Below are 23,213 nucleotides of genomic sequence, written 5' to 3' on the forward strand. Positions count from 1 at the left end.
GGTAAGGTTAAATACAGAGCACTATAGCATGTAGTTATCATCGGGGGTATAGCTCAGTGGTAGAGCATTTGACTGCAGATCAAGAGGTCCCCGGTTCAAATCCGGGTGCCCCCTCTTTTTCTTACTTCGCCAGTTTTTCTTTTTAGTTTTGCGTACCAGGTGGAAGGGAATCTCAAGCAACAGTCAGGACGCTTGTAGTTTAAAGCACAAGCCTCAACCGACCCATATTGACAACGATAACTCAGGCTTCACAAATGTATGTTTCACTCATCGTTCATTTTTTCCTCACTATTTCAACTATTGTGCTACTATGCCTTTAAAATATGTCGCTAATGCCAGCATTACGTGAGTAATTCCAACCTGCTCTTTAGAATGGTACGTTCCACTTCCACTGTTAGCACCTTACAGCCGTACTTGTTTGTAAGTGAAAAAGGGTTTTCTTTCTTAATTTGGTACCTGAGTCAGGTGTTATTAAAACTACCTTCGCTACAGTGTGCTCCATCTAACTGTAAGTCACATATTGACACAGTTACGTGTTTGTTCGACCTTTGTTAATACTCTTTGAGGGCTGCTTTATGGGACCAGTTAATATCAACCGACAAAAGTGTTAGCTTCTCGTCTCTCCTGAGGCTGTGGCCATCGTCTTTAAACCCTCATTTGTCGCCATCAGTCATTTTGATTTTCCGTTTATATAAAGTTACAAGCACTCATCACGCCTGTCTGTTACTCGGCTGTGTTGTAACATCAGTTGTTGTTTTAAACACCAGGTCAGTAAGCGTCTTTGTTTGCTTGTTGTGTTATGGCGCCACCGTGCGGCAAGCGCGCATACACGCACGGATATTTGTGCTTGTAACGCAAACAACAAACATTGTGGATCACCTTTTCTTTTAACGGTTTGTTAAGTTTCAACGAATGACTGCGTTTAGAGCTTCCTGGGACTCACCTGACAGGAACTGGTGTTTTAAATCCACTACGCCATTTTCTCAGTGATTGATATGCCTGGCACATATATATCGGATTGTTTTTAGTCTTCACCAAATATGAGATTAGTGTCAGCACTCACCACCAGCTTTTATTAGAAGACATTGAAACAGAAAGGCTCAAAGAAAACTCTCATATCCTGATGTTTCTAAAATTCATCCAAACAACATTTCTCCAGAGAAGTTCAAGATCATCATTATAATCACTATCAGTTATATAGCTAAATATCTGTTATAGTGAAGTCCACAGAGATATCACATGTTATGAACCAATCATTGGTCGCGTAGAAGTTTCGTGAAACAAATGTAACTCCATAAACTGAATGAAAACAGAAACATATAGTTAAGTTGAGCTGTACATTGGTTTGCAGTATGAAGGCTAGTTTGATTCATTCCCTGACATCCCCTTGCATTGATGGGTTTTATACAATTACACGGTTGCATCTCATCATTTCTGTACAGTCGGCCTCCTCTCACTTCCTCCAAACCCTGGCTAATATGGCAAATCTCCTGTGTGATGGCAAAGAGCAAAGGACACAGAGAAAGCTGGCAAGAACCACAAGAGCAGTTACAGTAAACACTGTTCAGTCACCAAGGTTGGAGTAGGGACCTTCTGCTTCGATGGTTGGCCTGATCGTCCATATCCATCCCCTTGTGATACATTTTGCAGTCCTCAAGATGTTGTCTTTTCTTCGTCTGACTGAGTCCTGCAAGTCCAGAACCCATTAGCAGCACTGCTCGGCTTCGATGAAACCTTCCTTTTCATGACCCCCAAGCTCGACTTCGGCATAACTGGAGTGACAGCCCTGGTTGCGGAACTTCATGGAGGGCCAGTAGTTATTGGTGCGTCGCTACGAACAACAGACAGTAGTTGCTAAAGGCCAGGCGGCAGACAAACATAAGAGTGCATGTGGGATATCTTAAATAGTAAAATAAACTGTTGACACTACAGAGAATTTGCTTTTCTCACCTGCATGAGGTAGAAGGGTGGAGCCACTGTGGGGTGTGTGTTGATGTAGTAGACGGCCAGTAAGGTCAGAGCTACAAGCAGAACCAACGCGGCCACTACACCTGCTATGATGGCCGTGTTCTCTGTTATCCCCTTACGGTTTGGAGGACCCGTTTGTAAATCTGAACGGAAGGACAACAGAGATTGTTGTTCTTGTTAAAGCAATGATGCATCTCGACGTGGCTGGGCAAAAGAGGTGACTGTAACAGACGGAGGCATCTGTGTGTGGTGTGACTTGATCAAAAAAAATCCCAGTTAAAACTCCAGTACAGTGATTTGGCTTCACTTTTCTCCAGACATTTCTACAGACCAGCTGGGTTATTGAGATGAAGCGTAGAAGCGTACCTCTAGTGACAGGCTGGTCATCGAGCACTGCCGAGGAAGGTGTTGGAACTGGGGAGGTGCTGTTAAAGGAGCTCATAGATCCCTCGGGTAGCACCGGGTTGTAGTCCTCACATGTCCCTTGTGCCTGAGGAAATGCCCACAGGAATGATTTAAGAAAGAACGAAACGGCTGCCCATTTCTCTGTTGCATAAGTGGGAAATGTGTCTCACCTCTTCAGGGCAGTTGTAATCTAACCACTCTTGTCTATGCCGATCGATGCCATCAGAGCATCTGAAACCCAGTGAGGACAAAATGAGAAGAACGACGCTGTCTGCAGTTTCATTACAAGATAAATCTCTCCGAATTTCATCCTACCGTTGGAGTGTGTTGCACCAGCCGCAGCCGCTTGTCAGGTTGGACGTTAGGCAGAGCTCGCAGGATGTGTGTTGAAGACAGGCTGGAGGAGTTCAATGCAGAGAGTTCTGGGGTTGAAGAGGTGAATAATGAAGCTTGACTGTCACATGAAGGTCAGTGTGGGAGGATACTTACTGGGCAGGGGTGTGAACTCGAAAGCAGATCCACTAACGATCTTTGTGGTGTCAATCTCAACACGGTGATACTCGTAGATCGTTCGCTGTTTCACATCTTCAAGACAAATATGAGATGTCAGTATGCTTGCTGTGTGTGTGTTTAAAACCAAGCATTGCTGCCTCTGCCAATAATTCAAATTACTGGGATCACTTCCTTTGATTAAACAAGAAATTACATCCACAGATTAACTTACCATGTGGTAACAAATAACTTTTCTAATTATAACAAGAGAAAATAGAAGAGTTTGTATTTTTTCATGGACAGTGAAGTCAAGATCTGAGAAACATTTACACAAATTAAGTATTTTATTCTTCAGGTGAGAAATGGTGAGATTCTGTTGTTGAGCACTTTTTTATCTGACAGATTCATACACCAAAAAGAAATGTGTCCAGCTCTGCAAAAGAAACCGGTCAGTCTGACCTCCTAGAAGTAAAACCGTTAATCGACTGGAGAGACGCGGCAGGCTGCAAGGATACGAATCCCTTTGTCGTGGATTAAAACACACGATCCGCTGTAGCTACACACTGATATTTAGATATTTTATTCAACAGCAATTTTTTATTCGCCATGAAGTCAACATTTTGTAACTAACAATGTTCCTAACAATAAATATTTCTTTTTATAGTGATATTTACATCAGTGTCATAATAACAAGAAAAATATAAGAGGAAACAAAGGACTGACCCGAGGCGAGGAGGAAGGCCACGAAGGCATCAGACAGTCCCACTTTCACTGGGTGTTCGGTTGAATTAATGTCTGCCACGGGTACGGGGACCTGGAAACAAGCAGCAGTGTTTGTTTGAATGTGGCTAAACATGACATGCAATCCTAAGATTGTTCTCCCTGCAAATGAAAAATAAACTGTGTGAATAAAACTGAAGAGATGATGAGTGAGACAGTTGAAATCCCCCACTTACATCTCTGTAGTTGAAAACTATGGTTCCATTTTTGTGGAGGGCTGCCTGGAAAGTGAAAGGTCCCTCAGCTTCTCGGTCCTTTAGTCGCACTTTGTCCCACTGGACCACAAATAGATTACCTGAGCAGAGCGGACAACAGAGGCTGGTCAAAGAACAAAACCAGGAGCTTCCACCCACGAGCGACTTTGCTGAGGAGCTCCTGCTTACCGTTGTCCGAGTACCTCACTGTTGAGTTTTTGGAGAAGCTGGGGTCAAAGTTGGCCATGAGGGGAGCAACGTACTGCGTGGCAGTCAGCATTCGATGAGTGATCTCCCCCATGAAGATGAACCCTGGAGGGAGGGGACAGAAACAGTACAGGTGTTGAACCACCAATGCATCAGGTGTTCTTTCAAATTTTTAATATTGAGAGGTGTTCAAAACCTCAGTGCTTTCTCTGTGTCGATCAGAATGTGTCTTTGATCAGACAGTTGCTAATTAAAATGAAAATTTTGCCCGTTTTTATTCATGCAAAGTTCTTGTGCACGACCAAGATTTCATGTGTGTGTGCTGCCTGATCTTCATGCCATATGGAAACTGAAACCAGTGGCTGCCTTGAAGCATTCCCATCCCCTGCACATGCATTAGCACAGTAACGTTATTGTGAAACTGAAGCAGGAATGTTGAATCTAACAAATGTCTTTAGGTTAAAAAAGTAGGTCTTTAAGCAATTAAAATCATCAAAAACTGAAGGCATTCACAATTAACCAGCTTTATTAAAGCCTGGTGTGCTTGAATATTTCCCGAGGGTAGGACAAAGTCTCCTTCAGTACACTTGGTAGACGTTGGAGCTCCTGATTGGAATTGTTTTGACATTGAGTAATGTCAAGCGAAACTCACCGCCAGTCGCCACGATGATCTGTCTCAAGTAGTGTCCGTAAAAAGGGAAATCAAAGGAAAGAGCTACCCTCTGCGGGAAAAGAGAAAATGTCAGACACGGCTGTGTGTTAAAGTAGACGGTTTTGTGTGTGTTTGTGTGTGTTCATCTCACCGCTGCCTGTCGGTGTGTGTTGGACAGTATGCCATGGATTTGGACTTGACTCTTGTGCAGGGCACTCAGATCCACCCACAAGTCTTCAGTCCGTCTGTCTGTTGGACCAAAACTCTGCCATCTGTAGTACTTCTGGGAGTCCTCCTGAGAGAAAGAAGGCACTCGTTTGAACAGCTTTCACAAAACATTGTTCACAGCGGGGTCGGGCAGAGTAGGCTTAACAGCCGTTGGTTTGCTTTATTCTAGAAGTTAAACCCAAAGGCATAGCATTAAGTAACCAGCAGATTTGTACCAGGCATCACAACAAACGTATTTATAGGTGCTCGTTGTTGCTTTGGTCGGTCAGTTAGAGAAAAGTCAACTTAAGTCACATCTAAAAAGTGACTTAATAACTCAAGGAGCTAATGCTAAGCTACAGTCTGCAATTTCACACGTTTTCACACACAGCTTCATGTTGTAATTTACATTGATGACACCCTGAAATGAAAGGATATCTAATTAAGTTATTTTGTTTGTTTGTTTTTTCCAGAGAGGTTCAGACATGATGCTACATGAGGACAGCGGTTTCCACGCTGGGGGTCAACAGCCCGCAAGGAGTCGCAGGATGAATAAAATGAGTTGTAAGGTAAGAAAAAGTCTCGTACAAGAATTCTGGCATTTTTTTAGACCACTCTCTTCTTTCTTGAAATATTCAATCAGAGAACAACTCAAAGACAAACAACCAATCAAGACTGGTTATGAGAGGAGACTGCTTTGTGTTAAGAGGCTGGTTGGGAATTAGACATCTGGGATTTATCGCTTCTGATTTATCTCTTCTATTTCTGAGCACACACTTCCACTTGGGGGAGCTGTTTACACATTACACATGACACCGAGGGCCCGCGTCCTCGCACCTATCTCAAGTCTTGATGGCATTATTAATGTATGCCACAGTTCAAGGTGACAGAGAGCAATGGTTCTGGGGTTTAGTGTGGGCTCAGAAAGTGGAGCAGTTAAATGCAGCACTCTCACTGCCTCTCTGGCTGCTCCATATACAACGAGTGACCCACTTTTTTTCTCCCATCTTCACTGCCTGACACCAGCCGGTGTTTTCTAGAGGAGGGCGAGGGATTTCTGTGTGAGGAAAAGGAAACAGTTACGCTTTTCCCTCACAGCTGACTGACGTATTGAACAGATTCCCATTGGACAAGAGATGGAGGGCCTAAGAAACTGGGATCAGACCCCCCCCCCCCAAAAAAACAGCACAACAGGAATACTTGTGAGCTTGTCCAAGTGAGTCATTCATGAGCACACACACTTGGATGCATGTGCATACGCGTGCACAGCTACGCTTAGACAAACACTGTAAGCTGGCAGGACGAGACTGTGGTCTGTTTTCAATTTGAATTGTGTAGGGGTGGGGGGGGGTGTACAACACGATTTATTTGGGTTGAATTTTATTGAGGCTGAGTGAAAGAGTCTGGGATGTCAGACAAAAATAAAATCTCATCACACACACACCCACACACATAAAAGGTGAGTCCACCTCACAGAAATATAACCGCGACCTCCTCTCAGAGCTTCTCTGTTAGTATCGTTACCTCAGGTGACTTTTATAGCACAGTATTATTATAATCACACGCTCATAGTCAAGTTAAAGCTTCTACGGTGTTCATGTTTGCTAATTTCTTGTTGGGACAGGGAATATTTTGTTTTGTTTTCCCTAAAATAATCAAGAGCGAGTGATGTATCTGTCTTGCCGACATCATTTTCAGTCATAAAAGCTGAAGCAGCAGTTGCTAGGAGCAGCAAACAAAATGTTTTTCACAAAGATCTAAGACATATGCCTGTTGTCACGTCACTTAGTGAAATTACAACAGCCTGCAGAGGTTCAGTATGTTGAGCTCAGCTGTGTTGGTCACCGTTTTTATGTTGCAAGTTTCTATGGTTGTATTAGCATGTGTTTGGTTATGTAAGATGACAACCTCCCTGTTCTTCTGGATTTCTGAATGTCAGGAGTTCAGTGTTCAGCCCTATTTGCAAGGCAGTCCTGGATGTTTCCACAGAAAAGTTCAGGGAATCAGCTGTGTGCTCATCTTTCATGGAGTTGGGGAATCAAACCAAACAACTGATGTTCTTTGCTGTCTCTTTAGTAGAGATGAAGAAATTTAGACTCCAGCAACTCTAACTGTGCTTGTTGCTTAAGCTTTATGCTTGCCAAACACATCCTCAAGGCCTTTGGATGCTGATCAGCATCAGCATCCAAAACTGAAATAATATTTTCCATTTTCCTTATAGCACAAGGGCTGCTGCTTTATTCCCATGTCTTGTGCACAAGCAGCAGATCTGAGACTTGCTGTGGCTTTGGCCTCAGCCTGAACTTACACGATCTCATTCCTGTTGCCTTCAAGAGGATGTTCACAACCTTTTTACGGGGTTCTTACATTAAAACATCGAAGCTGCAGAACCTGCTCACTTAATTAGCCAACTAGCTGCGCCTGCTACAGTTCAAATCATCTGTGCTTGTCAGCCATAAAGGACAAACCTCTTTTTTTAATTGCCAAGAGTTTTTAAGTGGTTATTTCCACCTTGAATGGAAAGCTGGAATGAGCGAAGGGTCAGTGGTTTGGATCTCACCACGATGCGGGTCACGTTGTCAGGCAGGGTACTGATATCAACTCTTCCTCCTCCTTCAGCCTGTGCGTTGCGGACTTCTCTGTGTTTGTGTGGGGTCTGCTGGTCCCTCCTGGTTCTGTGAAGACCGGACAGATCCCCATCTGTCCGCAGAGGAGTACCTCTCAGTGCATCTAGAACAAGACAGGCATTATGGTGACTGAACAGAGTCAACACGCATGGCCCTGAGACAGAGTCCTGAAGAGCTCTGCAGGCTTCTTGCTATGTTTTCTTCACGCTGCAGCCGTTCTTAAGTCGCTACTGACACATAATACGCACTTTCAGTTCCAGACTTTGAGAAAAACATGATAATTGAATTCTCGATCTCAAATTGTGTGAAAAGAGCTCTAAAATTATCTGCTAAAATGGTGTCTTTAAATGGATTTCAGACGGTTTTGCTTTTAAATACTGTGGTCACATCTGCTCTTTATTGGTTACTATAATTTGGATCATTAGCAGGCAGACATGTCTGCAGAAGATAAAATGCATGCTCAGAGGTTTTAAAGCAATAACTCACACAAAGACAGAGAAAAATCCCCATCCAGAAATACTGCCATGATGACTTCTTTAATTTCTTTTTTGAATTAATAATCTAACATGTGTTTTGGTTGAACCCCAGATGATTGTTAACTAATTGTGAAGCATGGGCACAACCTTTGTGTTGTGCTGTGGTTGGCTGAGTATTCCTGTGTGCGCACACAATGCATGTGTTTGCGAATTCTAAATGTGTATTCACATCTCTGCATTTGTGTGGGTCATCTGCTAAACAGATCATAAATGGATGTTTATATTTTTTCACATTTACTTGCCCTGAGTAGTGTATTTCTTTTCTTTTTGGACAGTGAACTCCATGACTCACAGTCTTGTGCACATTTTTTGGTCAACAGAATTGCGAGATCAGCAGAACTTGCTGGTCGTTCGGCAGGTTTAAAGTGTCTGCTGTTTTCCTACTAAAGAACAAGTCGGGGGATTAAATTCAGTGTAATGTGAGCTCTTAGTTCACTAGCAGCTGACTAACAGCATGTTATGATCATCTTGAGAGAGGGAAGGACAAGAGCCAGCTCGCAGTTCAGACTTCCCCTCTCAGCCTATTTCTTTTTAATCTGTGTTTACAACATATGATCAGAAGTATGTGGACACCCTGGATCACTTCCACAACCCTTTTTTGTTGTTGTTTTGGTCTGGAGCTGTTTTTCTTGGTTTGGCTGGATCCGTTTGTTCCAATTAAAATCTTGATGCTGCAGCATTCAATGATAATTTAGACAATAGTTCACTTACAGCTTTGCGGCAGCAGTTTATGGACAACACTTTCCTGTTTCCACATGGCAACAATGCCCCCCACACTGCACAAAACCAGCTCCACGAAGAACTGGTTTTCCCAGTTTGGTGTGGAGGAACATGACTGGCCTGCTCCTGAGGACTCTGACCTTTAGCCCATCCAACACCTTTGAGATGAATGGAGCACAGACTGGGACCTGATCAGTGCTGGACCTCCACTGTTGCTGTTGTGGCTTAATGGGAACAAACCCCTGGTGAAAAAGTATGTGTTTTCCCTCTGTGCTGAAACATAAATGGTTGAGATGGCATCTAAATATTGCTATGACTTGAAAAGCTAGAAAGGTAAATACAGTGACAAAGCGACAACCAAGATGAAGAGACTTGAGGAACAAATTGGGACAAGAGAAAGAAACGAATAGCAGATATCACACACACACACACACACACACACACACCACACCACACACAGGGGAGATGGCTCCAATGAGGAATCTTGTTTGATTGTGGTGCAGTGGAAGCTATTTCCACTGCATCAGAACAAGAGGCTCCTAAATGGGTCAGATTGGCAGCACTCACGATCACAAAACAGCTGAGGAGGCGTCAGACAGCACAGGGAAGAGCGGAGGAAGAGCTTAAAGGAGGGGGACGGTGCCATAGATGTTACGAACTGTAAATGTCAAGGCCTTTAGGAGTGCAGACATCTCGTATTTGCTTGTGCATATATTCTGCATCCTTTACATGCAGAAAAGGATGTAATGGGTCACATTCTGATGTTGCTTTACAAACGTCTTAAGTGTCCAGTGTCTTCTTTCCCAGAAAATCTCTAACCTTGTCTAATCATCTGCATGTGGGTCTGGATGAACTTGAAGGGCTAAAAGAGTTCCAGAGTGGGTTGGGCTGTGCATTAGGACTTGAGATAAGCTGACCTCAGTAGCATCAGGTCTGGCAGACACATGTGTGAGTCGAACCTGCAGTGGGAATGTGCAAACTGGAGCAGAAAAGAAACCATCCTGGTGAATTTGAAAGAGGGCGCAAAGGAATCCAATGACCAAAGTGACGGATGTGACAGATTCGCTTTTGTACCGCAGGTGGCTTGACTCTAAATATACACTTTGACGCCCCCTCTATTAGAATAAAACAGCATAGAAATGATTCTGACAGTCCTCTAAATTTACATTTTTTTCTGTTAACTGCCAAGATGGTGTCAGCTTCCATCCGTGCATCTGCAGTACGTCAAATTTGCTCCTGTTTAATCCTTAATCCAACGTATCTTGCAGTGCCAGGACTCCTGTACACTTACTGTATGATTTAAAAGAAATAAAAATCAGCAGTTTAGAAACAGTTGCACCTCCGCGGCAGCAGTGTCCACTGTTATCTGTTTCTTCACATGTGTCTGCATTGCAGCAATCACCCCTGTGGGTGTTGGGAGTCACGTCGAACTAGGACACAGCATTGTGAGCACATACACAATGTGATTCATATATATACACTGCATTCATTTATCCCATTACTGACTCCCACACACCGACTCCACATTCCCCCGATCTCTTGCTCTTTTTGTCTATTACCAGAAATGGACAGTAGCTTTCACGGTCTTTTATTACTTGTTTTAATATCTTTAGCAGAATTCAAACTATTTATTATTTCTGTCGTCATTCGACATTGACTGAAGGCATGAAATAAACATCACGGGTCTCATTTTTTTCTTTACAATTTGAAAGCAACTTTTGAAGACCAGACAGCAACTGAAGACCAACCTGCGTTCCTCAGCTGAGACAAACACTAAATGGTCTTTCAGTCTGGTCATCTGGAGGAAAACCAGGCCTGAAAAATAAATTTCCGCAGAAAATAATCTCTTTCTTGGTATATGCACAACACTTCGAAGCTCGAGTTGAATCAAAGATACACTGGGGGCACGAAGGAAGAGGGAATCATCTGCAGCACCAACACAAGAGAACAAAAGGCCCACATCTTTGCTCCAGAGACACCGAAGACACTGAACCGTTATGTAGTGTCCAACCACAGCAGAGGCGAGCTGATTAAATCTCAAGATACAAAGTCTTGACCCTGTAGCAGTCAGGTTTTCTGTGGGGTTAAAGATGAGACGCAGTTTTAGTGTCAGGACGAGGATTAGCAAAGCACCTGCAGTAATCGCAAGGTCACTGCTTCGTATGTCAATGTGTGTGTGTCACAGTGGTTTTTATTGTGGTTGGATTTTAAAAGGGCGATCCGTGTTAAAACCAGCCTGGAGCTTATGGCGTGGGAGGAAGCCATTTGGCGCCTTCCACTCAGGAACAGCAGTAACCATAACACACGATCACAAACACTGGCAGCTGGACTGATAAGAACCCGAGAAGAAAAGGGGAAAAAAATGGACAAATGGATCAGTTGTTTTCTGTTACTATTTGGAACTTATTTTCCATTTCTAGTGCAGCTGACATGCAGTTCCAGTTTGCTGATGGCGTTCGCCAGTTCGCTGTCTGCTTTTTCAGTGTGGCAGTATTTATAGCTTTCACAACGGGAGATTATTTTACAGTAAGCAATGTACAGTATCTGCAGGCTCATGTGAATCCCCTCAGATTCAGACACGTACAACAGTAAACTGTTGGGAAAATCTGTGCTGTTTGTTATCATCTCGCGTCTGTTAGTCTTATGTAAGACGATAAGTGGGGTTCAGATTGATATTTGGAAGCTGTCTTTACAGCATGAAATTCTTTTGGTGTCAACCTAGAAAAGTCTTGAGAGAAAATATTGGTGTTACGGCATTTTTAGCTCATTCAGGTCATTTGTCTGAAACTTCAGGGCCACCCAGACTATTGATCGGTGCAGCCTGTCAGATTCAGAGAAGCTTGAAACCTGTTGATATCTCCATCAGGCTGAACGTGTTAAAGCTAATCAATAGCCTTGCTGTTCTTTTCAGACAATGATCTTGACAACTGTTGGGAACTGCTTTTAAAATCAGTGTGGACAGCAGGCACATTGAAGTATATTGGAATTAATTAATTGGTGCACACCAACTTTTTGACCAAATATCTTATTATGTTTGAATTTTATGATGCCTGAAGTCACATACAACAATCTCAGTTAACATGCTATATGCTAATATGGTACACATACCTACAATACACATAGCATATACCTGCTAAACATCAACGTGTCAGCAGAGTCACTTTTTCTAAACTGCCAACCCAGGTTGTGCTGTTGCTCAGTTGCAGACAGTCTCGACGGTGTTGAGAATACAATTTCATGGTAGCTTCTGATGTCTTGATCGGTTCTCTGGTCTGCTGTCTGGCTTGTCACGTCACCGAGCCTATTTAGCGAAATGTTGCTGTTCCACTTTCTGGTGTGAGCAAACACTAAAATGATGCTATCATGCTGTGGGCAAAGGGCCCAAAATAGGGACCCCTGCTGTACAGGTGAGGCTGACAGCTTGAACTGAATCCTGGGTGTTCAGCGGTGTTTTGGTGGCGGAGATGAGCGTGGACGCTTCATCTTTAAATTGTCTCCTGTCAGTGTGGTCTCTCTCGCCTGTCGGGTTGTCCTCCGCAGCACCGGGCCCCTGATCAGAGGAAGTGGGACCACAGGAGAGGCCAGAGAAACTGGAGCACCGCTGATTGTCAGAGGAGGAGCGGCAGCAGAAGAACGGGGGCTGGCTAAAAATAATGTATCTCCAAGGAGAACAAAAATACATACATGCGCATACACCCATGCAGACACACACATGCACAGGAAGGCAGAGGAGTATACAGCACACACAGTGAGAGGCGAGAAAGCAACAAAGAAAAAAAAAACCTGAAAACTTTCCAAATGTAAGTATTCTAGGCTCAGCTGCTGCTCTCACTGACTTTATAAAATGCCTGCTGGAATGAAAACACCAGTCGTAACTGAAATCACTGGTTAACCTCAGACATTTATCTCCTGAAATGCAGGATTTCCGATCATATGATTCGTATTTTTCAAGCAAACGAACACCAGACACTTTTTCAAATGGGAAATACAGAGGTTTGGAACGGCTTCCTAAGAAAAATCTGTTTTATGTGCTTCCTATGTGACTGGTAGATACACACACACACACAAACACACACACACACGCACACTTGCAAATCCCCCCCCCAAAAAAATGTTAACAAAATAACAGGTTTTAAGTTTTCCTTTTGGTGAGTTGATGGCAAGATCTTCTATCTGATAATATTTCTTGGATGAGAGTTCAGACTTTTCCACTCTGTCTGTTCCGAAGACAAGCCGTCACAGTGTGGTTTTAATACTACAGAATACCTGTGAATACCTGCGTGTTGTTGCCGTTGGTAAGGAAGAACGGAGGCTTACCTTCATGCTCCTCAGCCCAGACTCTCCCCAGCTCAGCCTGGGAGAGACAGATGAGGAGAACAGCACAAAGCCCCATGTCCAGCCGGCTCTTCTCCCTCCTTCCCCGACTCTTTATCTCTCCGCTGTCCTTCTTTTCCCCCCCGTTTCCCCTCTCACTCCGCTGGAAGAAAGGGGCGCCTCACTCCTCCACTCCCCCGCCTTACGTCGCTCTCTCTTCGCCTCTGCTCTCCCACACAACTGCCTTTTCCTCAGCACAGCCAAGGTTTGCTGCTTTCCTCCCTCCTCTGTCTGCCTCTCCTCTCTGCTTAAGTCCTGGTTTGGCCCTCAGAGTAACATCTGGGATGACGGCTCCATGGCAGGAAAAGAGTTCACAAAGAGCTCACGAGTTGCAGACTTGAGGTGTTTTCTCTTTGCTCTACCTTTACTCCAGCCTCATCATTTTCTGCTCCTTGAAATAGCTGTCCTTTCCCTCCTCTGTCTTCCTCTTCTGTTTATCTGTCTGTCTAACAGAGCTCAGGATTTTTGTAAGACTTCTTCCGCAGAGAGGAAATATTTATCTATTTTTACATTTTTCTTTTCTTCCAAACCAAAGGGGAAGGGGGTGAAGGGGGTTGGAGTTGGGAGGAGCATGTCTCCCCCATGTGGAAGCTTGTTGAACCAAAACAAATGTGATGTTGTCAAGTGCTTGACATTGTGGAAAAAAATTTCCACTGTGGTTTGTTTGAAGAAATATTGCATGGAATCACACAATTTGTTGGCAAGTTTTCTTTTCTTTTTTTCTGCAGTTTTTTTTTTTAAATCAAAACTGCAATTTGATCAACAAGATCTGATATTGCTACCATCAAGTCAGCTTAATTTCATAATAATTTCAGCTCCTGATGGTTGGGTGAAGGTCAAATGAGTTTAGCTTGTTGGTGGAAAAACCAGGGCTGCACAAACTGTTTGATGGAGATGATCTACTGGGTTTGTTTGGACACCATTCAACACACACCGGCCAAAGAAGGTTCTGTCTTGTGATTCCTCATAAACTTACGTAATGTTTGTTTCTTGACATTGTAATACACAAAAACAATGACTTCAGTGTGGGAAATGAAACAGTTTTTATGGGTTCAGTAAATTTTTTCCAAATCGCTGGACTTCTTGTCCCCTATTTCTCAGACTGTTTAGTTTGCAGATTGATGCGACGTTATTAGAAGAACATTCACTGACTTTGTTATAACATCCAGCAGCTTTGCCAAATCTCAGAATTTCCATTTCACTCTGCACTGACTCATCTGCAATGAAGTTTTTAAACTCAGCTGTTTACTGTAAAAGAAAAAAAAGGAAGTTTGGGGATTTTAGCACACTGTCAGCAAATTGGGATGTCTTTTAATACAGCATTTTGAAACAACAGGTTACATCACACAGACCCTCACTGGGTTTCCCTGATACTGGCAGAAATACAAATCCAGATCAGTAGAGAAACATACAGTGACAAACACGGATGCTTCCAAACAGGTCCCGAGGGATCTCTGAGTGCTTTGATGAGTGTCAAAATGATGGGAAGATGCAGCTAGAGAGGCAAAGGAGGGCAAGAATCCCCGTAATTGATTTGAAAATGATTTTAAAATGAGGATTAGTGACTGTTGGCCACCAGTGACCCTCCAGATTCTCCTTTGCTCACTTCTTCTTCTTCTTAAGCCTGAAGACACAGGGCTGTTTCCCATTAGTTCTGTCTCGTTCCATTTGGAAATAGCTTATACATGTCCTTCGAACATCTGATGACAGGCTTAGTTTATTTGAGGTTATATTATTTGAGGCGTGTGTGTGTGTTTACTTTGCCTATAGACTGAAAACAACGAGCACATATAATAAGTCCTCGTCAAAATAAATGTTTAAACGATTACTGCCACCATGTGTAAATAATCGTAAAGGACAGATGTGGAGCTGGTTGTTATTCAGTGAGGCAGGGTTATTATTGTCATTATTGGAAAGTGACAGGCCATTATGTCTCGTGGTTTACTGGTGAAAGTCTGGGCTGGGCACACAGTGTGCTCGTCTAATCCAGAATTATTCAAATTCAGTTCCTGTTTCGCTGCTTCTCTGCTTTAAAAGGTTGCAGAGAAGAAGTTTATATAGGTATATATTTATGTATATAAAAAGCTTCAGCTTCAGTCTCAAACCTCACAGTGGACGTAGTTGCCCTTAACTTTACCCGAGTTAACATCTGTCTCATTAACAATAAGAAGGTACCTTACTTTTAAGATCAGTTCATGACAAGTGTAGACATGACCTCATCATTCCAGACAGATGGAGTATAGCAAGCTCATTTGTGTTCAGAGTTGCACTGACTGTGATGACAAAATAATCAAGAATCAAGTTCAGTTTCCTGTAAGGTCTAAATATGAGAAAGTTCTCTGCTTTATACAGCGATAATGATGGGAATGCAAGTCGTGATATGAAGCAGGTCACAGGTAAAGCTAATCATATGACTGCTATCACTATCAGCATCATCTGTAGACTATAAAAACTACCTACAAATGCCTGGAAAATCCCAGCCAAGGGTTTAAAAGGTTTGAAAATTGGTGTAATAGTCCTTTAGTTGAGTATGCAGTGTGCACATCATGGTGACAAACCACTGGTTCTTTTGGTATGTCCAATGTCAGCTTATGACAGCAATGTGACATATAGTTTGTAGAACTGACAAAAACACTAATAAATGCTTAAAAATATCCTTCTGTCTGCCAGCAACTGCAGTACAGTGTGTTGTAAGCCGTTTATTAGATGTTTCTGTGGTGTGCTGCTCATACATCTGAAGGAGGGGGTTAAATTCAGTGTAATAGTTTGAATGTAAAAATATAAATAAGGCCTTACTTGAACTAATACTATATTTTGTGTAAAACTGACCCATTAGCCTTCTCCATGAATATGAGTACATCATTACTCCATTTAACAGTCAGGGACAAGTTTTACATCACTTCAGAATAAAATGAAAGAACAGTCAGATTTTAATAGTTTAATGTCCCAAAGTTTTGTTTGTGTTAACATTTACTGGCTTCATTTCACCCCTCACTTCACTTCATGAGGCGTGATATAAAACCTCGGTCCTGCCTGTGGAAGGTGTGGAACGTCTGCCCACTCACACTGAGTAATGGCTCTGAGGCTTTTCTAGCACCTCCTTTTAAAATGTGACATCAGTTTAAGATTTAAGGCTGGAAGAAAATGTCAGAACACTGTGTGCTCGGACTTGGACATCGACATTACCAGGTGTATTAAAGAGCCTTTGTGCTTTGTCAGTGCTGCTTGACGCTTGAACAGTGTTGGAACATTATGTTTCTTGAAGACACCATCCATCCCAGTCCCTATGAAGTGTTTATGTCAACTGCTTTGAATAGAATAAATCTCTGTCTGTTGGCCGGTCAGTTGTTCAGGCCACTATAATGGTCCAGAGTGAAATGTTCGGCCAGGTAATGGATGGATCGCCGTGAAATTTGCCTGAGCCATTCATGTTCCCCCCATGATGGACTCTGATGGTCCTGCGCGTGTCATTGTAAACATGTTAGCATAATAATGACGATCATATATACTTATTGGTTGGCTTGAAGATCTGCTGTCTGCCATCTCAGGAAAGTAACACCAGAATGTCCGGATGTAAGAAGGTATTGATACATTTGAGTATTGAAGTGTTATGTTTTCTGATACTGTAGTGATTCTTAAAAACGCTCCCAAATTTATTTAATAGTTTACATGCAAAGACTTGTGGCAGTTACTGTTACAATTGTTTTTTTCCTCATTTGTTTATCCAAAGGATCCTGCAAGAACCATTATTTTAATTTGATTTAATTTACTGATATAGGCAATTGTTAATGTCTTGTTTTCAAAATAATTAATTCCTCAATTCCAAAAACCAGCACTGATACAAGGATTGCAGATCTTACCATTCAGATTTCTGTTTCTATAAGATCACAATATACCAAATATAATATACCGTATTATGATGCCGTGGTATTGCCAAGATTCTCGCATCCTTATTCGAATGTGTTCGTTAGCAGAACAATACTGAAACTACACACTGGATCCTGAAGAAACAACATTTACCTCATTGTTCTCCCATTCCATGAATACACATTCACTCTGCCAATCATCCATCCATTTCTGCGCTCAACATGTTATTTTTTTTTGGGGTGGTGGGTTAGGCAGGCTCCTCGTGCCCTCCACCATTGAGATCTCCCCATGGGGGGTCAAGGTCCATTACAATGGACAAACATCACCCTGCCCGTTGTTTTTGTTAGCCGCTAATTGCAAGACCCACAGCAGTGTTGGTTGTGACAGTGAGCACATTCATTACGAACGTCATTAGCAGAGTCATTAACACTGGGGGGGCTGTTTGGGGGACACTTATCTGCTGTTGGCACTGGGTAAATAAAGGGGGGGGTTGGCAGTCGTAGTTTGTACTGTAATTCTTATGCTGCAAAACAGTGGAGGGGAAAAAAGTCTCATTAGGAAGAGAAGGACAATGTATTGATGAGTGTCTGCAAATTTTCAGATTATTGGTGATATAAGAAGCTGTCAAACACTTTAAGTCTGACTGACGATGAATCTGCAAAGCTCATAAATCTCCTTGACTCAGACAAGATAAAGTTCACATGAAAGCATTTTTAACTCTGTTTTTTTTTTTAATCCCCATATTTTTAGGTCTTTCCTTAATGCATCCCTTGCTGTACCACTAAGTGCTCAATACACATAAATCAGAATAATTTAACTTCAGATGGCTGCATAATCACGATACAATACTTATTTAGATATCCCTAATTGATCCAGTTGTTGCTATTGTTCCTACTAATTGACCACCAATTACGCCATTAGTCTGCGTTAGCCTGTTTTGATAAGGAGCTGAGATGTCTCCGTAACCAATCTGTGTTGTCTGCCACTCCGAAAATGTAAATTACGAACAATTATCCAGGCATCTGAATCTGAGAGAAAATACCGGATGCCATTGAGACAATGAGTGCTAACGTTGGTTAAAGCTACACAGAAGTTAACTGACACAGTTAACAGTTTTGGTTGGAGAAAACATGAGAGACTGAATGAGAGCGAGTGTAAAGCTTCTACGGTGCCTTGGAGTGATCATACGAGAAAAAATATTACAGGAAGAGAGAGAATACAAGAGAGAGGACATCTGTCAAAGAGCTACTTTACACAAACTCTAATTCAAAGAGTACAGTACAGAATAAGATATGAAATCTAAAGTTATAAAATCATCAGGCAGGCTCATCACATACAGACCTGCATTCCTGTCAGATTTCTTTCGAATGTGAATTCTGCACACTGTTGTAGTTTTCAGCGTTGAAATTACCAAAAGTTCTTGCTCTGAACAGCTGAATTTCCTCTCAGGGATCACAAAGCACCAATTATAAAAGGACCTGAGCAGTCAACTCTAAGCCACCGCATGCCAGTGGAGAAGAAAGTGTAATTTATGAATGCAATTGTCCGCTTTTGTTTGCGTCACAGCCAGTGATTTCAGCCTGGAGAAGCTGTTTCTGGGCCCCACAGCGAAGGCAGCACTGATTATGCTTGGGTCGATCAGAGTTGATTCTGCTTGACAGCAATATGAGCACAGTTCATGTAGCTCGTAGCCCAATGCCTAACTTGGGTGTGAAGGAAAGAAAAAACAACAACAACAACATAGCTATCAGGTGGACTGACAGCCGCCTCCTTTTTGCGATGAGACCACTGCGATGACATCCGAGTGTTGGCCAGCAAAAACGTGAACCTTTGCTCAACTTTTGCACACTGAAAAGCTGCAGAGAGGATTCCTTGAATATGACTTATTATGATAAGAAGCTGAATTATACAACAGATTCAGACAGGAAGAAGGAAATGACCGAAACACAAACGTGCTGTTACTGTCAGGCTTGAACGTTAACAAGTGGCTTTCACTTTCACTCCATGACCTCAATGCTTTTTTCTCTTCCTTTCACTTATGACAACAAATTACCAAACATTTCACTTAACACAGTCCCATCTTGACTCTTAAAATGAAAGATCTGAACATTTAAAATGTGAAATTTTTGAATGTCAACAAATACTCTTTTTCACTACTTCACAGTCGGCATGATGTGTGTTTTCGTTGCTTTTTGACAAGTAAAAAGAAACAGTTGAAATTGTCGACAAACTTGTGCAGAAATGAATGTCAGTTTCCCTCGAGCAACTTGTCTCCCCTCCATTCACTCCCCTTCTCCCCCACAAGAACTAATGGCTGATGGTAATTACATTTAATGAGATCATGGGGTCGTCTGCAGGGTGCACTTGTGCAAATTGCTCTCAGCGTGGGGTCTGAGGTGGGATAGGGTAGGGGCCAGCGGGGCAGCTGAGGTCGGGGCCATGAGTGTTTGCCCAGCGTGTGGGGGCCACAGAGGCTTTACCTGTCACTCTGTGAGTAGTGAAACATGTCATGCGTTTGTCTGCCTTTGTCCTCCTCATTTGTTTGTCTGGCAGAGATAACCACAGAGGTGGTTGCTTGTCTCGGCTCTATTGTGTCAAGCTGTTGTCAGCCCATCATGTCCATCCATCACCTCCCGGTCCCCATCTCCCCGCTTTCCGCTCTTTCTCCCTGCTCCACGACTGGTCATTTTGCCATCATTTTCTGGCTGCGGGGGGTGACCCGGGCAATTTAGTTAATCCATTAACAACTAATTGTCTCCTCCTACCCTGTTGCTTGGACAAACAGCCCAGTGGGGGGATGTCAAGCCTTGGTGACCTATAAAAGTCATGCTGGAAGAGGAGGCTGCCACTGTCACTGCATGGATCCCTGCAGTCCTGATTCTCACACATTTACTGGGACTTTTAAGCTTTGGATTTTTATTTTGGCGTTGAGTCATAGACCACTGACTAGTTTCTTTCTCTTTGAGTCGCGCTGTCTTGAGCTCTTATTTTTATTAATCTGGTTTCTGGTGGAAATGTTGGGGAATCTGTGGATGCTCTTCCTGTGTCTCTGCTTCTCCTGGGCCGAAGCTCGTATATGGGCCTGGATGCTCAACATGCCTCACAGCCCTCCTAAAGAGGCAGCAAAAGCACTTCGAGAAAGCGCCCCCATCGCCAAAGCAAGCACGGTAAGATACTGCTGAATTCTGTGCTTTAGTATGTCTCTCTGGAGTTAATTCAAACTTTTATTGAGAAAATAGTGTAAAAATGCAGCCCAAATTCTATTTCTTCTTAAGCTTAAAAAAACTGTGCTGTTAATGCTTTTGCAAAACCACAGGACAGTTTAGTATTCACGTGACTCCATGCCAAATGATTTTCATAACGTCCGGGACTTCAGTTTTAGATCAGTATTTAACAAAAGTCTTAAAGTAAAGTTTTCAGTTTCATCTCTTTTTCTTCCAGGCTGTCTGCGACCACGACAGGGCCTGTGGGCGAGGTTTCTCCTGTGATCGACACTTTGGTCTTTGTGTTGCTCTCCGAGGGGAGGGTCAGTACTGTCGAAGGGACGCCCAGTGTGTCCGCGGACTCAGCTGCATGTTTGGGAAGTGCCATCGCAGCATCCCCAACGGACAAGAGGGTAAGAGCATGACGGCAAAACCATTAAAACCCTACTTTACCAAACATAAAAGAGTGAAGAGATTAACTACGGCTGAACTTGGAAGTGACCCTCGTTTTTTCCTTCATCCAGGTGCCAGATGTAAAGTTGACAGGGACTGCGGGGCATCCATGTGCTGCGCTCGACACCACGGCGAACAGGTGTGCAAGAGACGTCTGATCCGTGGCGAGAGCTGCTATGTTCCCGATGGAGGCCTGGCATTCAGCATAAACCAGATCTGTCCCTGTGATGAGGGGCTGCTTTGTCGTGAAAGCAGTGCGTCACACCAGAGAGAGTGAGTACGACAAAGCAGGTTTTCACCAAGTGTCCAGATCTCAGATTTATCTAATGGCTGTCAGGGAATTTTCAACACTTACAAGCAATACTAAAGTAGGGTACCGGAGCTCAGGTGTCAGTACGTAGCGAGTTCATACTGTCTTTAATTTAAAACTGTCACAGTGAATATTAGAAAACCTTTGATTTTTAGACTGTGTTGTTCACCGTTACCCCACAATGCAGTGCAATGCAGAGCTACTCACGGCTAGAAAAGATTCAAAGAAATCGTGATTTAAAAAAAAAAAAAAAAAGCAGCTCAGAAAGTCCGAGAAAAGTAATTAAATCGTGGGGAAAACATTTTTATATCCGTTTGTGAAGTTTTATTTAGCAGTGACGCTTCAGAGTCGCAGGTTTTATTTGATAAGCATTGGCACATAGATTTTATCATTTCCTGTTTGTATAAAACAGCTAATTATGTTGTTTCTTTGTACACAAGTTTATTCAAACTTGATTGTTGAGTGAGGGGCAATCAGTGATCCAATTTTCATGATTCTAAACCCACAGAAAACCTGGTTTGTGTCTGGGTCTCAGTAGCATGTTTTTAAACTATGCTTCAAAGTGTTTCATGTTAGCGCAATTCACGTGAACTTATCTCAGTTTGTTTGTCTTACAGGAGAGATTTTATTTACCAGCCAGAACAAACAAGTTGGACCTGCCAAGTCCCCAAACTTTGACATCAGCCTGAAAAATCAAAGCTATTTATTTTGTAAATGTGTTTCATATGATTGTATATAAAAAGTATTTCCAAATATGTTGTATTAGTACATGTTTTTAGTAAAGTCTTGTGGCAAGGATGTTTTTTTTTATTATTATTATTTTGTTGTGTAAATTTTGACTAAAGCACTACACTGTGTGGCTGGGATGCCTTTACGTCTCATACAGTGTCTTCCTCAATGCATTTAGCAATCTTTATTATGGCTATAAATGTCTATCACCCTTCAATTAAGAGAATAAAAAGAAATCTTTTCCAAAAAGCTACAATTCTGCCAATATCATTCTTTATCAGTAATTAATACATGCAGGAGAATGTTTTGCTGTTCTCTTGTGGTGGACATACAGGAGGTGATCCATAGGTTTGTATGTATGACTTTAACCTGTTGTTGCTCAGATGGTTAAACATGCAAAAAAAAACTTAAGCTTGTCAATGTTGGAGGAAGAAAGAAAAGGAGATTTTAACAATGGAGTTGTAAAAGTTTTATCGACATGCTTTTATGACCGCGACCTTAAAGATTAATCTCATTTTCTTCCCCTGAATATGGCTTCACTACGCCATCATTTGGCCAAACATATTTGGTCACACACAATATATTTGGGACGTACAAATCATACAAACACTGGAGAAGTTATTTTAGAAGCTGTATCACAGTCAGAATCCACTGGTTGTTGAATTTGGCTGTGCTTTCATGTTTTACAGGAAGGAGAAACAACAAATCTTTACAGGCATGTTTCAAGTGTTGACGGAGTAAATGTTTCATTCTTGGTTGCGCTATCACTGTAAACTCACAGCTCATGAAAATCAAATCCTCTCACCTGTAGAGTCATGCATGAAACTGCTCACAACAAGGTCTGTGGATTATGTTGAGTTACCAGGTTATGATTTGAGAGAAGGCATACATGTCTACAATCGATAAAACTCTACGACTCACACCAATCTAATCTCGATGGAGAAACAGCATTACAGGTAAAGGGAGAAACACGTATTTGGGATGAAATGTCCCTTTAACCCTCACAGTGGACCATACAGACTCATGTGCACAGGCTGTCCCGCTGAGCACGTTTCTTGGATCGCAGGCCGTGGTTGCATAACATGGTGGAATCTTGCAGCTCCTGATTGTTGCACCACCAGATGCTGTAACGCTAGCTGTCCCCTGACCCCTTCTTAGATTGGTATCTTCCTCGGACTACCCATTACAAAATCCCCTCTCGCGCCATTCAGATGCTAATCATCTGCAGTTTGCCCCTTCAATCGCTGGGTGACTTGAATTGTCCTGTGAGGGACATTAGTGTCCAACCCCTTTGCTATCGTTTTACAGCTCTCATCATTGAGTCTTTGCTAGGAGGTTTTTGATTGTGTGACTGGAGCTGAATGTAAATAAAAAACAAACAAAGCAAGCAAACAAAAAAATTGAAAACTTTTTGGGAGGTGTATTGGTGTGATTTTTAGTGTTTCTGACTTTGACATGAGAGCAGAAAATGTTCTAAATGTTTCTGACA

General features: G+C 42.5%; 2 protein-coding genes and 1 non-coding gene across 8 annotated transcripts; 2 read left to right on the forward strand and 1 right to left on the reverse strand.

Annotated features, from left to right (window-relative positions):
• Window position 1: 1 nt before the first annotated feature.
• Window positions 2–21,966, forward strand: LOC124052843 (dickkopf-related protein 3-like). Of its 5 annotated transcripts, XM_046377559.1 has the most exons (6): window positions 11–256; window positions 5,379–5,474; window positions 20,099–20,196; window positions 20,471–20,645; window positions 20,757–20,958; window positions 21,613–21,966. In XM_046377559.1, exons 3-6 carry the CDS (start codon window positions 20,116–20,118, stop codon window positions 21,671–21,673), a joined length of 519 nt encoding a protein of 172 aa, XP_046233515.1. In that variant the 5' UTR covers window positions 11–256; window positions 5,379–5,474; window positions 20,099–20,115; the 3' UTR covers window positions 21,674–21,966. The 5 variants fall into 5 exon arrangements, 4 of the variants coding, with proteins under 4 accessions (XP_046233515.1, XP_046233514.1, XP_046233512.1 ...); XM_046377558.1 differs by lacking the exon at window positions 20,099–20,196 and having other exon boundaries at window positions 14–256; XM_046377556.1 differs by lacking the exons at window positions 11–256; window positions 20,099–20,196 and adding an exon at window positions 273–420.
• Window positions 43–114, forward strand: trnac-gca. Its single transcript has one exon. It is a non-coding gene; the product is annotated as a tRNA-Cys (tRNA).
• Window positions 1,053–13,679, reverse strand: LOC124052842 (plexin domain-containing protein 1-like). Of its 2 annotated transcripts, none has more exons than XM_046377555.1 (13): window positions 13,106–13,679; window positions 7,466–7,635; window positions 4,850–4,993; window positions 4,699–4,768; window positions 4,029–4,151; window positions 3,822–3,940; window positions 3,589–3,679; window positions 2,863–2,958; window positions 2,689–2,770; window positions 2,544–2,604; window positions 2,335–2,458; window positions 1,951–2,111; window positions 1,053–1,854 (listed from the first exon to the last, which is right to left on the reverse strand). In XM_046377555.1, exons 1-13 carry the CDS (start codon window positions 13,179–13,181, stop codon window positions 1,801–1,803), a joined length of 1,371 nt encoding a protein of 456 aa, XP_046233511.1. In that variant the 5' UTR covers window positions 13,182–13,679; the 3' UTR covers window positions 1,053–1,800. The 2 variants fall into 2 exon arrangements, with proteins under 2 accessions (XP_046233511.1, XP_046233510.1); XM_046377554.1 differs by having other exon boundaries at window positions 1,053–1,831; window positions 13,106–13,675.
• Window positions 21,967–23,213: the final 1,247 nt, after the last annotated feature.

The sequence above is a fragment of the Scatophagus argus genome, chromosome 21 (assembly GCF_020382885.2).
Source record: "Scatophagus argus isolate fScaArg1 chromosome 21, fScaArg1.pri, whole genome shotgun sequence".
Classification (NCBI taxonomy): domain Eukaryota; kingdom Metazoa; phylum Chordata; class Actinopteri; family Scatophagidae; genus Scatophagus; species Scatophagus argus.